Here is a 14599-nt window from a genome sequence, read left to right on the forward strand (position 1 = left end):
TCCCTCTGTCAGCAGCAGGTGGCCCAGGGACACATGAGTCAGCCCAGGCACTATCCCTCATTCCCACAGGGCGAGCAACCAGAGCCTTCTACCCTGAGCCCAAAGCAACAAGACTCAGACCTGTTGGTGGCTCCCTCCCTGGACACCCAGCCGCCCACGGGAGCTTCGCACTAGAAGGGGCCACAACAGCATTATTATTTCAATCCCATTCCCTACCCTGCCACCCCCGCTCACGCACAGATGCCTCCCACTCTGGCTCACCGACAGCTGGCTCAGCTCAGGGCACCCCATTGGTGTTATTAAAAACGCAATTCTTTCTAATAAAGGCCGCTCTGGAGCACCGCCGCCCCCCTTCGGGCTGTCAGGACCCATAGGGCTCCCTCCTCTCTGTTTGTGTATTCAGAACTGTCACCTCCTGCTCTCCAGCTCCACACTCCCCTCAAAGTGGGTCAAACACCATCCTCGTCAGGCGTCCATGGAGCAGCCAGGCCTGTTCTGCCTGGGGAAGTGGCTCAGCCCTGCTCTCCCACCCCACCCCCTACAAGTGCCCCAGATTTGTTTTCCAAGCCCGCAGTTGGGGTGCGACTAGTCAGTGATGACAAACAAGGCTGCAGGTCCCCAAGAAGGGGCCTTCACTTGGGAACAGGAGGGCTTTCTGGTTTCCACCTGTCCCCAAGTCTGTGGTGGCTCCAGGGGAGAGTCTCCCAGTCGCCGCCAGCAGTCAGGGGTCTTGTAAGCCTGGGCCATCTGTCGTCCACTGCTGCCAAGTGGCTTTTGAGTTCCTGTGCTGCCCCTCAACTGCTGCTACCCACAAGTCCAGGAAAAGCCAGCCTCAGAAAATGAAAGCCATGCGTCCCGACTCCCATCTCCATTCCCCATCTGCATGCAGCCAGCTGCCTTGTGCTCAGACTGTCCTGCCCAGTGGCTGCTCCCCAGGACTCTGTGGCTGCTGAGCAAGTAGAAGAGACAAAACAAGCCTTGGCGGTCTTCATTGTACTCTGAGTTTTCTAGACATTTCCTCAGCACACAAAAAGATCAGTGCATAGAGAGGAACTTGGGGTTTCTGTGGACAGATCATCGGGGTGCAGCAGACATGTCATTAGCCTTTCCTAGAGAAGAACCAGCCACAAGCTGGCAATTGCACCCTTGGCCAGCCTCGGTCACGACCAACCAGAACGCTGTGCTGGGCACCCAGAGAAGGCGGCCATTCTCTTCCAGCTGCCCATCAATGCAGCTCCAGTGTTGCCAGCTCTGATCTGCATGCACTTCTGCCACATGCAGATCTACCCACCAGACCAGAGCTGCTGCTCCTCCGGGCGGTTAGCGGGACAGCTACCTGAGCACTCCCAAGGCAAGGGAAGAGCACCTGTGGTCGGCAGAGGGGAGGGTCGGACACCACTGTGTGACAAGTGTGGTCTCTGCACAGGGTGGGTCCTTGTAGCCACCACCTACAAGCCACAGCAGGCCTGCAGCCCAGAACGGCTGCTCCTTCAGGCCAGGGGACTCGAAACACCCTGGCCCTGGTGTCAATTGCCTCTCCTTGTCTTCCTCTCCTCCTCAGTCCCTCTGCACTAGCTGGCCACTCTGCGGGGAGGCCAGGCAGCCTTCAGCGGGGAAGGTGACAGTACCTGAAGCTTTATGTTTCAATCTCCAGAAAGGAGATTAGCTGTCTGCAGCCAAGCTCCTGGCTCTGCTGTCCCCACGGTCACTAAACAAGCTGCCCTGACAACTCAGGAATGAAAAATGGAGACTCTGCCTCCCAGGCGCCACCTGTGTGCACGGAGGGGGAGACATTGAAGGATGACAAGACCAGAGCTCCTGCTTTCATACTCGGAGCTTGGCTGCTCTGGAGACCGACCGAGTGCCTGCCCTGTATCTCTATCTCAGGTGGAGAGGGAGGCCTCTGCTCCAGGCCCCTCCAGGGGAAGCTTGTGGCCATGGGGTAGAATTAGTCCTAAGAGTGGATGGAGTCTGGACCGCACAGGGACCCGCCCAGCACCGGAAGGAGCCAGGCTAGTGTGAATTCCCTCCTTTCAGTAGAAAAGGTATTCAGAGTGAGTTGTTAATGGACGAGGTCAGCAGAGGTAGGCCATGTAGTCTCAGGAGAAGTCCACCCAGGACCCCAGTACATCAAACTCCTGCCAAGCTTGTCTTGTCCTTCCTGGGAACACACAGGAGACTTCAGCCCCTGCTCAGGTAGATGAATGACAGCCAGGAAGGATGGACCAACTCGGGCATCAAAGAATCTGTGAGAACACACCCATAGTGGAGGAACATGTACCTTGTGTGGCTTTAACTACCCTAGGTCGAGCAAGAAGAGGTGCCAAGAATCTTTGTCAAACAGGTGTGAGCTGCCGGCCCGTGGGCTCCCATCCCACTCCCCCGACCTCCAAAGCCCCCAGATTAGCTGGTACTGGTGCTGGGTGTTCAGGGCAAGCTCCCGAAGCCCCTGGGCCGGCTGGGAAGGTAGAGTCACTGGAGTGAACCAGTCTCCTCTGAGCACAAGGAGAAGTGTGCTGGTGTTGGGAACCACACCTCCACAGAGGAAGTGAGGCTGGGGGATGATAGCGGATACTTCCTCAGTGACCACCCTGAGTCTGTCCCTGCCTATGCCAATTGCTCCTGTGCTGGCCACTTCCTTCCCCTCAGTACTCACCCCCCAGCACCTCCACTTCATTTTGTGTGCGTGCGTGTGTGCGTGCGTGTCCGTCTGTCTGTCTGTCTGTCTGGGGGCGGGGGAGACGAAGAGAAGGGGAGGGAGGGTGTATGCCAGGGTGGCCATTGAGGTCCTTTCTCTCTTTGCACCTTACGTTGTCTGGCTTGCGTTTGCCTGCTGGCCCTTCTTGCCAGTCTTCTGACTGTTCGGCTTTAAAGGCGGTACAGCAGTCTGCCCAAGAGCAGCAGCAAAGTGGCACTCACTCGGGTTGAACCCGCTGTAACTTGAAATTTGGGACTTTTTGGAAACAAAACCAGACTCCATCCCTCAGCCGTCTGTCAGATGCAGCAGCTTCCGGGGCAGCATTAACCCGCTCCACCCCAGCTCTTTTCCTGTGTCTGAATGTGGCCCCTTTGAAGGCAGTTAGTCCCATGGGTTAAAGAACAAACAATCACTTGCACCTGCTTTAGGGCTGGGACGCTTCTCAGCTCAGGCTCCCGTGGCCTTGTCAGTCTCCCACCCCACCCACTGTGAGCCAGCTTCAGGCAGAAGCGGCCTCATGGCCCTGTGCCCTGGGGAGGGGGGGGTGGTGGTCAAGGACAGAGCTGGAACCGCGTCCTCCACCAGACCCAGCTCCCTGCCAGAGCGCCGGGCCCAGCACTGATGCGTGCACACTGGCCATTCATTATCATTAGCTCTGGCATGTTGATTCTCTGCTTGGAGAAGACAGTGCTGTCCTCCTGACAGCCACAGTGATGGATGGCCACCTCGATGGATGGCTGCTTCCTTGTATGTGCTAAGCTGGAGCCAGAGCCACGAACAGGACTTAGGAAATGGCACAGGCTTGGGGCAGACACGCTTGAGCCCATCCCAGTGTGGGTATCCGGGACCAGAACAGAGCTCTGAGTAGAAGCGGGGCTCTCCAGGAAGTGTGAAGGAAAATGACTGCTTATGAGAAGGGCCTGGGGCCTTGACATACTGGGAAGTAAGGAAAGACTGTAGTACATAGTCTGGCCTTGATGGACACAAGTCCTCATCCATCACAGCTATATTTTTTATCCTCTTAGGTCCTGCTGTAGGAGACAGGCCGGGGGCAGGACTGTTCCAGCTTCTCCTGTAACAAGATAACCCTCTAGCTTGGTGGCTTAGGCCCCATGCTATTTCCCTAGCCCTCTCCCCCTAGGCCAAGTCAGCACCTTCTCTCTGCAGGACAGGACACCCTGGCTGTCACAACCCAAGGGGTCTCAAGCCTCTTTAGCATTTCACCTTTTTTTTTTTTTTCATTCACGATACTAGGGATCGAACCTGGGCTGTGTACACCAGGCAGATGCTCTCCCAACTGCACTGCTCCTTGTACTTCCCAAAGACAGTACCGTACCTCTAGCCCGGCCCTCCGGATCCCCCATGCAGACGGGGTTCAGCAGAGGTTAGAGTCAGGACACTCAGCTCTTCCCATACTTACACCTTAAGGTTGAGGTCCGGCAGGAGGCAGGAGGCAGAAGTCTTTCAAATTCCCAACAAGTCAGGACATCACAGGTACCCACAAAGAACACTGGCCGCAGTGAAACTCCACTGCCCCATAGGAACATGCTTGAGTTTGAGGTTGGAGGGATGGCTTTCTGCTCTTCCAGAGGACCTGAGTTCAGTTCAGTTCCCAGCATCCACATTAGACAGCACAAAACGGCCTGTAACTCCAGCACCAGAGGATCCGACGACCTCTTCTGGCCTCCCCAGCCACCCACACATATGTGCACACACGGGAATAAAAATAAATCTTTAAGAATATACTCGATTTAAAATACTTATTAAATGCTGGGCAGTGGTGGCGCACGCCTTTAATCCCAGCACTCAGGAGGCAGAACCAGGCGGATCTCTGTGAGTTCGAGGCCAGCCTGGTCTACAGGACAGGCACCAAAACTACACAAAGAAACCCTGTCTCGAAAAAACAAACAAAAATACTTATTAAACATATGAAAGTATCTTTTAGTATGTAATCAGCATAAAAAAATTAATAGTGTTGGGCATGGTGGTACAGATATAATCTCAGCACTTGGGAGGTGGAGGCAGGAGAGTAAGGACTTCAAGAACATCCTTAGCTACATATAAGTTGGGGGCTAACCTGGGCTATATAATTTGTGTGTGTTTGCATGCATGTGTTTGTGCCATGGCATGCTTGTGGAGTCAGAGAAGAACTTGTAGGAGTCAGTTTTTTCATGAGTGCCCAAGGATTGAACTCAGGCCATCAGGCTTGGCTACAAGCTCCTTTACCCACTGAGCCATTTTGCTGGCCTAAGCTCTGTGATTTTGTTGCCACCAACAAAAGGAGAGACTTGGGCAGCATTTAGTATGCTCAGAAGTCCCCCATGCCATTTCAGTATATGAAATATTCCTGTGAATAAAAATAAATAAAAAGAAATCTTCCCATTTCACAGGGAAGAAGAAAATAGTAAAGTCACTAAGAAGGACTCTGTGTCTTACCCTCACAGTCATAGTGTCCCCAGGAAAGGGGGTGGGAGAGCCATGGTCCATGTGCACCGGCATCAGTGGTACCTAGGCAGGTATCTCCAATTCATGCCAGTCCCACAAGATGCCAGGATCCAAGGAAGACAAGGTCCTGGCATGCTTCACACCACACTGAGCAGCAGGAAGCTCCACATCAAGACTCAGAGACCGAGGATGTCAGCCAGGTCACTTGCAGTACTGCCTAAGAGAAGTACCCTCCCCTCTCCACACCTCCAGTGCAAGCTAGCCTGTCGGTGGTACCCAAGGCTGCATTTCCAGCGCATGAACAATGGAGCCGGTCTGAAAACTCCCGATCTCTGCCTAAGAGTTGGGAACTGATTGTGTGCTTAGGGGGGAAAAAAAACCATTTCCTGTGTCCTCTCAATTGCCCTAAGACATCTGTTACGGATGCCATAACGTCAGATTCTTGCTTACCCTGCATCTGGCCCCAAGAAGTCTGTAACTCTATCTGTGGCTACACCTGGTCAGTAAAAACACTCCTCACCTTCCCTGCCCTGAGTGAGTCCCAGGAAGGCAGGGCCTGCTTGGAAAGGCAAGGATTCAGGAGAGGCACTGTTTGTTTATTCTGATGTTCTTAGGGATCCACATGCCTCTGTCCTTGGCAGGTACCCAGGAGGGCGTGGCTTGCCTTTTCTCCCTGCCAAAGGGATGCTCTGAGATCAGACAGACAGACAGCACTGGGTCAGACAGCTCCCATAGGGCTTTATCTGGCTCTTGTCAGCAGAGGAGAGGGAAGAAAGCCGCGCAGATGCTGCTGGTGCTGTAGGTTGCCCTGGTGCCCATGTGGCTTTCGCCCTAACCTCCCCGTACAGCAAAGGGAAATGTGCCATCTCTCCAGCTGGCCACCCAAGGCTGAGGAGCAGCGCCTGTTTTTGTCTCCGCTCCTCAGATAATGGCTTGCCGGCTGCACCTGTCTCTCTCCCTCCCTCCAAAGAGTTAGATGTCGGGGGGAGCAAGCTGCGCCTCAAGGTGAATCAGTATGGCAAGGCCAGCTTGTAGAACTTAGATCAGCTGTCAGAAGCCTGCCTGTAAGCAGCACATGGCTTCGAGCAGAGTCGGGGACTGGGAACCTGGAAACCAGAGGGGCAGCCGGCTCCTCATTGTCTCACGAGGAGCCTAAACCAAGAGCAGGTGTGGCAGCCGCAGACCTGGGGAACAGAGCAGCCGGGAAGATCCTTAGATTCCCTTCTGGCACCTGGCACCTACCGCCCCTCCCCTCTCCTCAGTGGGCTTCTACCCTTGAACTTGGACCGTTCTTGGCACAGGGATGTCGTCAACACCCCCTGCCACTAAGGTGACCACTAACCGTTCTCTGTTTTGTTGTGATTGTCTTTGGGACCTTGTACCTGCTGGTTCTCCTGCACTCCGGACTCCACAAGGACAGGACCCATGTCTGTCTTGTGCACTTACCCCTGAGTGACAGAATAGTGTCAGCACTCTGCAGACACTCAGTGAGACTGTTGAATGAGTGAGTGACAGTCAAGGCCAAGCCTCAGCTTGTGCAAATCCAACACACTTGTTTCTATAAATAGTAAAAGTCTCCTGCGCCCACCCCCACCCCGTCATTGTACAGATGACCTGCCCAGGCCTACTGTCCCCATGTGACCTGATGTGAAGCTCTCACCAGCTTCTGCGTCCTCCCTGTCTCCTCGATGCTTCTCCACACCCTGTGGAGTGTGACTTCCGGTGTGGAGAGCAGGTGCATGCAGATATGGGTTCTCAGAGCTTAGCCCAGGATAGGACAGAGACACCTGGCACTGCCACCTGGGAGCCGCAGGCGCTGCTCTAGGGCAGCCCCCCGCACCTCCGATGGGGGCATTTGGATGTTTGGGGGCCTCGTGCCGTCTCGCCTCCATGTCCACCTGTGCCTCTCCTGCAGCTGGAGGTGACTGTGAGCCCGGGTGGCACAGCAGCCCCTCCACGCCGCCTGCACTGTCTGTCACTCATAGCCTGTCATCTTATTTCACCTTGATTTATTAGCAGACCTAATGAGTTTTTGGAGCGGCCGTCTCTCCAGGGACGGGGTGATCAATCTAGGAGATAGCTCGTGAACTCTGCTCTGCAGGTACGCAGGAAGGCAGGACGTGTCAGGGTCACAGGAGTCTGGTCCCAGGAGAGTGGGCCTTAGTCTTGCCCCCTGGTCCTGGGACCCGTGCGGGTCGGAGCCCTCCCCTTCCTTCCCTTCTCTTCTCTGTCTGTCCAGTTAAGGACCTAAGTGTTTCTTTTGAGCTTAGCTGCCTGGAAGCCAGCCCAACACTCTTCCCTCCCCTTCCTGTTCCCGGGGACAGGATCTGAGTGTGCTCAAGGTGGTGAGGAGTCACTAGGCCCTTCTCTTGGACTTGACCGGGGCTCTCCCTCTGCACACTTCCTCTGCCTCAGCGAGGGTCCCCACCTGTGGCTGGCCAGAGAGCTCTTCGGGCACACACGTGTAGAGCTTCCTCCCTTCTCCTGTGTGAAGATGTGTCACCGTTCCTGTTCATGGGCCTAGCGCACAGTAGGCCCTCAGGAGTCGCCTCATCCCTTAGATGTGGATGCTGTACTTTTCCCTCACCTGATCCAGTGGTCTTTGGATGCTGTCCCCACTTTTGACGGATAGTGCCCAGCGTAGCTAAGGAGAGGGAGGGAGAAAGAACACAATCGAGCATGCACCCTTTGGGTGACTATCAAGAAGCTGCCATTCGCTGGGTGGTGGTGGTGCACACCTTTAATCCCAGCACTTGGGAAGCAGAGGCAGGCGGATCTCTGTGAGTTCGAGGCCAGCAGGTCTGCAGAGCGAGTTCCAGGACAAGCTCCAAAGCTACACAGAGAAACCCTGTCTCAAACAAACAAACAAACAAAGAGGCTGCCATTCCATAAAATGGCCCTCCAGGGCAGATTTAGTTTTGGTAAAGCATGTGCGTCTGTGTCTGTATCTGTGTGTGTCTGTATCTGTGTGTGTGTGTGTGTGTGTGTGTGTGTATGTGTGTGTGTGTGTGTGTGTGTGTGTGTTACTGGGGTTTAAACCTTGAACCTGCCATCCTCCTGCCTCAGCTTCCTGCATAGCTAGGATTTCAGGCCTGCACCATGAGACCCAGATGGGAAATAGAGATTTTGACAAAGAGATTTTAACAGAAGTAGATGGTCATTAGTCTCTGGAATAGCATTTTGCAGATAAGACTAGTTATGGGGGATTTCGAAGCCTTATCACTCACAGCCACACCTTTCTAGGCCATCCTGAATGTTCTAGAAAAGCCTGACGTAGGATGCAGCCCCGGGAAGACCAGGTCAGCAGGTGGATACTGGAGGGGTGGAAGTTCTTAGACACGCACTTACAAAGTCACTGTCACTGCTTGGGACCCTGCTGCTCGGGGACAACCTGGGTTTTCCTGCAGTAAGGGGGAAGAAAAGCCCAGCCAGCGCTGTCCAGGTGGCCACCCTGAACAAGCAGCTGGCACCTGTTCACAGCTCTTAACTTGAGGCTGCCCCCCAGAGAGGACAAAGGAGTAGCCAGCACCTGAGGCCGAACCCAGCCGTGAAGTGCTGGCATCCACCTCGACAGCCAGCCACCTCCTGCCTTCTTGCCCACTCGCAAGGCCCAAGGCCAAGGTCAAGCAACAGACAGCTGCAGGATTTCTCCACTGGCCCCTTTCCAGATTCCTGCTGGCTTTGGCCAAGGCCTGGAGCAGGGCCAGGTCACAGGTGGCATCCCAAATGGTGACGGCAAAACACAATTTAAATATTGCCTTGCCACAGCTCCTCACTTGGCCCTCATCCAGTGTGACACACACACACACACACACACACACACACACACACACACACACACACACACACACACACACACGGGCCCAGCTGCCTGCTCCCACCTCCTGAATAACTGGCTACCAGGCACCTGAGCCACAGACCAGCCACCATGCTGATCTGAGGCCTTGGGGCCCTCACTAGCACACCAGGCACCACTTCCGGCCAACTGGCGGCTTCCTCCATGCCAAGCCTCAGTATACTTCCTGCAGCTTCCTACACCTCTGGGATGAGCCAGACTCCTGGGGTCATGGGCTGAGGCTGAGAGAGGAACTAGTTTGCTGCTTCCCTTTGACTGGCCAGGGCTGGCAAGATTTGTGAATCCCTGGAGCAGGAGGGTGGTGGAATTGAGCGGCTGTGAGAGCTGAAACAAATCATCTTTATTGGCAGTTTTTACAGTCCTGTTCTGAGCTCCCTCCTCCCCTCCTGTTCCCCCTGCCACCGTGTCGGGCAGCTCTGATTAAAAGTAATAAACGACTCCAGCCTACTCCTAAGTGTCATCATGGGAAGAGACTTTGGCCCAGCTTCTTGTGGGTCCAGCAGAACAATGTCCCCCAAGAACCAAGGCGTGTACTGATGTCCTGAGGGAGATAATACTAGTCCCCTAGCTTCAAACTGAGGAAGAGCCCTGATCCTCTGACGGGGCCCACGGACAGGACATGTGAGCCTCTTCTATCCTACCACTCACAAAGAAGAGTCATGTGCCCTGTGGACTTGTCCCATGCTGCAGGGAGTGTCAGACCTGTTCTGAATAGAGACACCAGGGATGTATAAATTCAAAATGGAGACAGAGACTCAGGGATCTCTGCGTGTGTTGAGTAGTTACCACTGACGACTCTGGGTAATGTTAGTGGTGAGTAGTTACCATTGGCGACTCCGGGTGATGCCAGCAGCAGGTATCAGAAGCGAGGAGATCTAGAAATGCCATCTTAGTTGCCAGGAACCCTTGTCCATTGAGTGTGCTGTAGTATGAGTCCTCTACTTAGCTAGCTTCAGGGACTCGGATTCTGGAAGCCCGGCTGGTAAGCAGTCCACAGGTAGAGGGCCTGAGAGGAGGCTGCCGGGTAAAGCCAAGCTGTCTCTAGCTGCAGGGGAAGCCTGGTTGCCCTGAACAGATAAGGTCACAGATGCCCTTCTGCAGCCAATTCCCTAACCCTAACTATGCCCCCAAGCCCAGAAGAACAGAGCCACAAGCCATTTGCCGCCAGCCGGGGACTTGCCTGTCTCCAGTACTGCACTCCTTTCTTCACCACTTCCCACCTGCTGCAGACCCTGGTCACCCAGGCCCACACAACTCCCAGAATTCCTGCCCTCTGACGCACATGTAACCAGAGCCTCTGCCTAAGAGGACCCCTCCTCCCAAATGTGCGTGCCTCTCAGCCCTCGGCTCCCCGCCCCCCAACGCCCAGCTCCACAGGCACAGAACCTGGAAACCAAGGAAGAGAGTAGGCATGAGTTCTAGCCAGGTCTGCCCCTGACAGGAGGCTGACAGAGCTCCCAAGAGTCCTTGAAGGACGAGGAGGGAGCTGATAGCCCCTTACCAGGCTGACGTCAGCCCGGCTTCTCCTTTCTCTGGATCATGCCTAAGCCCCGGCTTCTGGGAAGAGGAGGGAGAACCGGACATGGGCACCTAAAACACTCACAAGCCGAGCAGCTCCCCCATGGCTGTGGGGGTTTTCACGCTTCCTTCCCCTGGGCTCTAGTCCCTACACCACCCTGCAGAGCAGAGACCGAGGGGGTGAGGCAGTTCCTCGTCACTGACTGACCCCTCCTTGTCTTACAGCTTTCGCCATTATGATTGTGCTGGCCCTGGTGCGCATCGGGAACAGGCAAGGAGAGGGGCACCCACCGCTGGCCAACTTCTTGGGGGTTCGGAACCTGTTTGGGGTGTGTGTCTACTCCTTCATGTGCCAACACTCGCTGCCATCCCTCATCACCCCGATCTCCTCCAAGCGCCACATCACACGCCTGGTGTTCCTGGACTACGCATTGATCCTGGCCTTCTATGGACTCCTCTCCTTCACGGCCATCTTCTGCTTCCGTGGTGACAGCCTCATGGACATGTACACTCTCAATTTTGCAAGGTGCGACATTGTGGGCCTGGCTGCTGTCCGGTTCTTTCTGGGCCTCTTCCCTGTGTTCACCATCAGCACCAACTTCCCCATCATCGCGGTGACCCTGCGCAACAACTGGAAGACACTCTTTCACCGCGAGGGTGGCACGTACCCGTGGGTGGTGGACCGAGTGGTGTTTCCCACCATCACGCTGGTGCCTCCCATTCTGGTGGCCTTCTGCACCCATGACCTGGAGTCCCTGGTGGGCATTACCGGAGCCTATGCGGGCACGGGCATCCAGTATGTCATCCCTGCCTTCCTGGTATACCTCTGCCGCAGGGACACGCAGCTGGCCTTCGGCTACGGAACTATCAACAAGCACAGGTCCCCATTCCGCCACACCTTCTGGGTGGCCTTCGTGCTACTGTGGGCTTTCTCCTGCTTCTTCTTTGTCACAGCCAACATCGTCCTCAGCGAGACCCAGCTCTGAGAGCAGGATGTGAGGAGGCAGGGACAGCCCGGCACCAGCCTTCCTGCCTCAGAGCGGGATCTAGCTGCCACCCAGGTCTACATGTGCGCGCTAGACTGGGACTCTTGGAGAAGGCTTTCTGTGTCTCTAGCCGGTGTCTTCTCCCCACCCAGGCCTCGCCATGCAAGACGGCCCTCCTGCCTGGGAACACGGCTGTCCCCAGCTTCTGGGACGGACCCAGTCTGTTACACACGTTCCTCCACTCCGGCCACTGGAGGCTGGCTCCCTCCTCAGCGGCGAAGTGGGGGAGACAGTGCTGGCACTGCTATTTATACTACGCCCCGCCCCCTCCTGCATCCCTGACCGTCCACTAGCAGCTGCTGGCTCTTCAGAGGCAGGTCCCAGGCCCTGGCTCTCCTAACCCAGCCTGCTTGTGAGGGCAGGGCCCATTTCCTCACAGGTCTGACAGTTGCTAAGTATTTGTCCTGTGGGAGGCCTGGCCAGCTCTGGTGACAAGGACAGACAGGAAGTGCTAATTGGCACCAGGGTCCCTAGACAAGAGCTGTGAGAGCTTTTGCTGTGGGTGGCCGCTCTGTTGTGGCAGACAGATAAAGCATCCCTTCTGTGGGGTTTAAAGTCCTTGGCTTTGGGTCCCTTTCAGGGACCTCCTGAAGTGTGGGGTACCCCTTGAGAAGCTGCCCTCCCCACCTCACCCACACCCGTAGTAGCTGACCGCCCTGGACTTAGAGCAGGGAGAGAGCACAGTGCCCTCTGACAGCCTGTGTGCCCAGCCCCGCCTATTCCCATGCTGCACCGCGACACTGGGTGCTGCCCGCAGAAGCCTGGGTGTAGTGCTCAGTGGCCACACTCTCCAGGTCGCTGGCAGCCGTGGAGCTGGAGCGGGTGTCCACCACCATAACTGTGGAAGGAGGCCCGGTCCCCAGCTGCCTCCTGTTCAGTCACGCATGCACCCACTGGGCCCAATGCCTTGGAATGGTGAGTGATTAATGAACCGCATTTTCGATGTGCCTTCTGCTTTGGGCACCAGGGATCCCTTCTGACCCCAACCCTGGGCCTAGTCCCGCCTGTCCTGGACAGAGCTGCCTCTGGGGTGAAAGGTCTCAGACCTCCGCCCCTCCCTCCTGATTTCAGTGCCTTGCTCCACCCTCATGAGGGAACTTCGCCAGCCAACCCTTCCCTTCTACATCTTGCCATATATAAAGCTTGAGCTCTGCTACGCTGTTGGATGTCCCAGGACCCAGGGGGCTGTGCAGGACCTGCAAGGATTGCGGGGCCCACTGGCCGCAGCTGCTCCCTCTGGCCCACGGCATCCTTGCCTCTAAGACTCTCCAGGTCCCCATGGGCCTGCCTCCAGCTTTCTCACCACTGTCACACATCGGCAGTTCTTAGGCATCATCGTTGCCCATCCACATGAAAAACAGACGTCCCTACACCCGTGCGCCATTGCAGCATCTCCCTGGGAGACCCCGCCCCAGGGTGGGCCAGGGGAGGGAAGCATTCCAGTAGCAGGGCCAGGCGTAGGAAGACTGCCATCCTCCTGTGCTCAGGCTGTTCGCTGAGAACTCAATTAAAAACATCTGTACTTACCCTTCTCCCTCTTGCTTAAGGACAAAGCAAATTAAATCATCTTGCTGCAACACACACACCTCCACCCCACCCCCAGGCTCCAAACCAAATTTTGATGGAAAATTTATTAGCATCATAAAGCCCAGGTTGATTTATGTGGCAATCTGGAGTCGCGCACAGCGGTGGAGTGGCCACTGTGTTCCCCTCCACCTCCGGGGTAAGTTAGGGAAGCCCCAGCCTGGGAGGGAGGAGGGAGGAGGGACCCGGTGACCACTGACACCGCCAAGCTGAGGGCCTCCCACTGCCGCTGTCCGGCCTCTCTGCTCTTCCATCTCCACCTCTTGTCGGGTCTGCTAGAAGTCACGTGAGGTCACCTCCATCATCATACCAGGCCTCCCTCGGTCACTGGCAGAGAAGAGTTGGGCACAAAGAGGGAAGGACTCAAAGGGCCCAGCGTTCCCGGGTGGGTCTCCCTTGTTCCCCCCAGGCATCAAGCACATTGAATTGTCTGGTATCCCCTGGGTAAGGTGGTGGGCTAGGCCCTGGTGTCTGTTTGCAGAGAGTCCCTGAGGTTAGTGGTCTGGAGGACAGCAGAGGAGCCTGCCCAGCCTGGCCCCAGAGCCGAGTCTCCTTGGAGGAGGTCTGAAGCTCAGCAGTCACCACTGCCGTCTATCCATGGTTCTGGACCAGTCCCGAGGGCAGGCCAGGTCAAGGTGGGAGTGAGCATTCTCCACCAAAGCACCAGGCCCAGCTGAGCATCAGGGCACAGTGCCAGGAGCTCTGGCTGCGCCTCACCTGAGGCCGGTAGATGGGGCAGATGGCAGGCTGTGAGGTACTGCTGTGTGATAGAAAGTGGCAGTGGGCACCGGGCCAGGCCCAAGGCCGCACAGCTGTCCTCACCACATGGGACCAGGAGCAGCCTCAGCAACAGGCAGTGCCTGCCTCGTGGGGCTCCAGCTGAAGAGAATGGTGGTTCCAGGCCCAGGGGCAGAGGAAAGCTGAGACCTGCCTACTGACTGTAGCCAGGGGCCACTGAGAGGCCAGCTCTCGATAGCCAGGCTGCGGGCAAGTCCTTCCTGTCAACCTCCCTCCCGGGGGTATGCTGCTTGCCTGGCACAGTGTTGGATACATTGTGAGGACCAAACTCTCAGACCCTGTGGCCTCTGAGCAGTAAGTACCCTCTTCTAGGTACCTCCAGATCATAGGAAATTAAAGGACTGAACTTAGCCCAGCACCAAAGTCCTTAATAAAGCTGCTATTACCGACAGTTGTCGCCTTGGTCATTTATTTGCCAGCTGTGACTGGACTGGTACCCCAGGACTCGGTTGAGACTCCCAGATATTGCTAACGAAATGGTAGTCTTGGAGCTGTGTGCACTTCAGAACCAGGATCCCGGCCTGGAGTCAACCAGATCTGGGAGGGTTTGGGGAAGAGGATTGGCCGTGGTTCCCTAGTCTTCTAGGAAACTTGACGGTGGCTCTCCCCTTGCAAAGAGCAAGGGAAGTAAACCTGGAGGGACATGGCTAGAGA

At 56.0% G+C, this 14599-nt stretch overlaps 1 protein-coding gene across 1 annotated transcript in view; it reads left to right on the top strand.

Moving 5' to 3' along the window:
• The window catches only part of Tmem104 (transmembrane protein 104), a 59093-nt gene extending 44757 nt beyond the window's left edge, over positions 1-14336 (top strand). The window contains exon 10 of the mRNA XM_028889674.2: positions 10743-14336. Within this exon, the coding sequence (XP_028745507.1) occupies positions 10743-11503 (761 nt within the window). The 3' untranslated portion in view covers positions 11504-14336. The remainder of the gene's footprint in view (positions 1-10742) is intronic.
• The last annotated feature ends 263 nt before the right edge of the window (positions 14337-14599 follow it).

The sequence above is a fragment of the Peromyscus leucopus genome, chromosome 8b (genome assembly GCF_004664715.2).
Source record: "Peromyscus leucopus breed LL Stock chromosome 8b, UCI_PerLeu_2.1, whole genome shotgun sequence".
NCBI lineage: Eukaryota > Metazoa > Chordata > Mammalia > Rodentia > Cricetidae > Peromyscus > Peromyscus leucopus.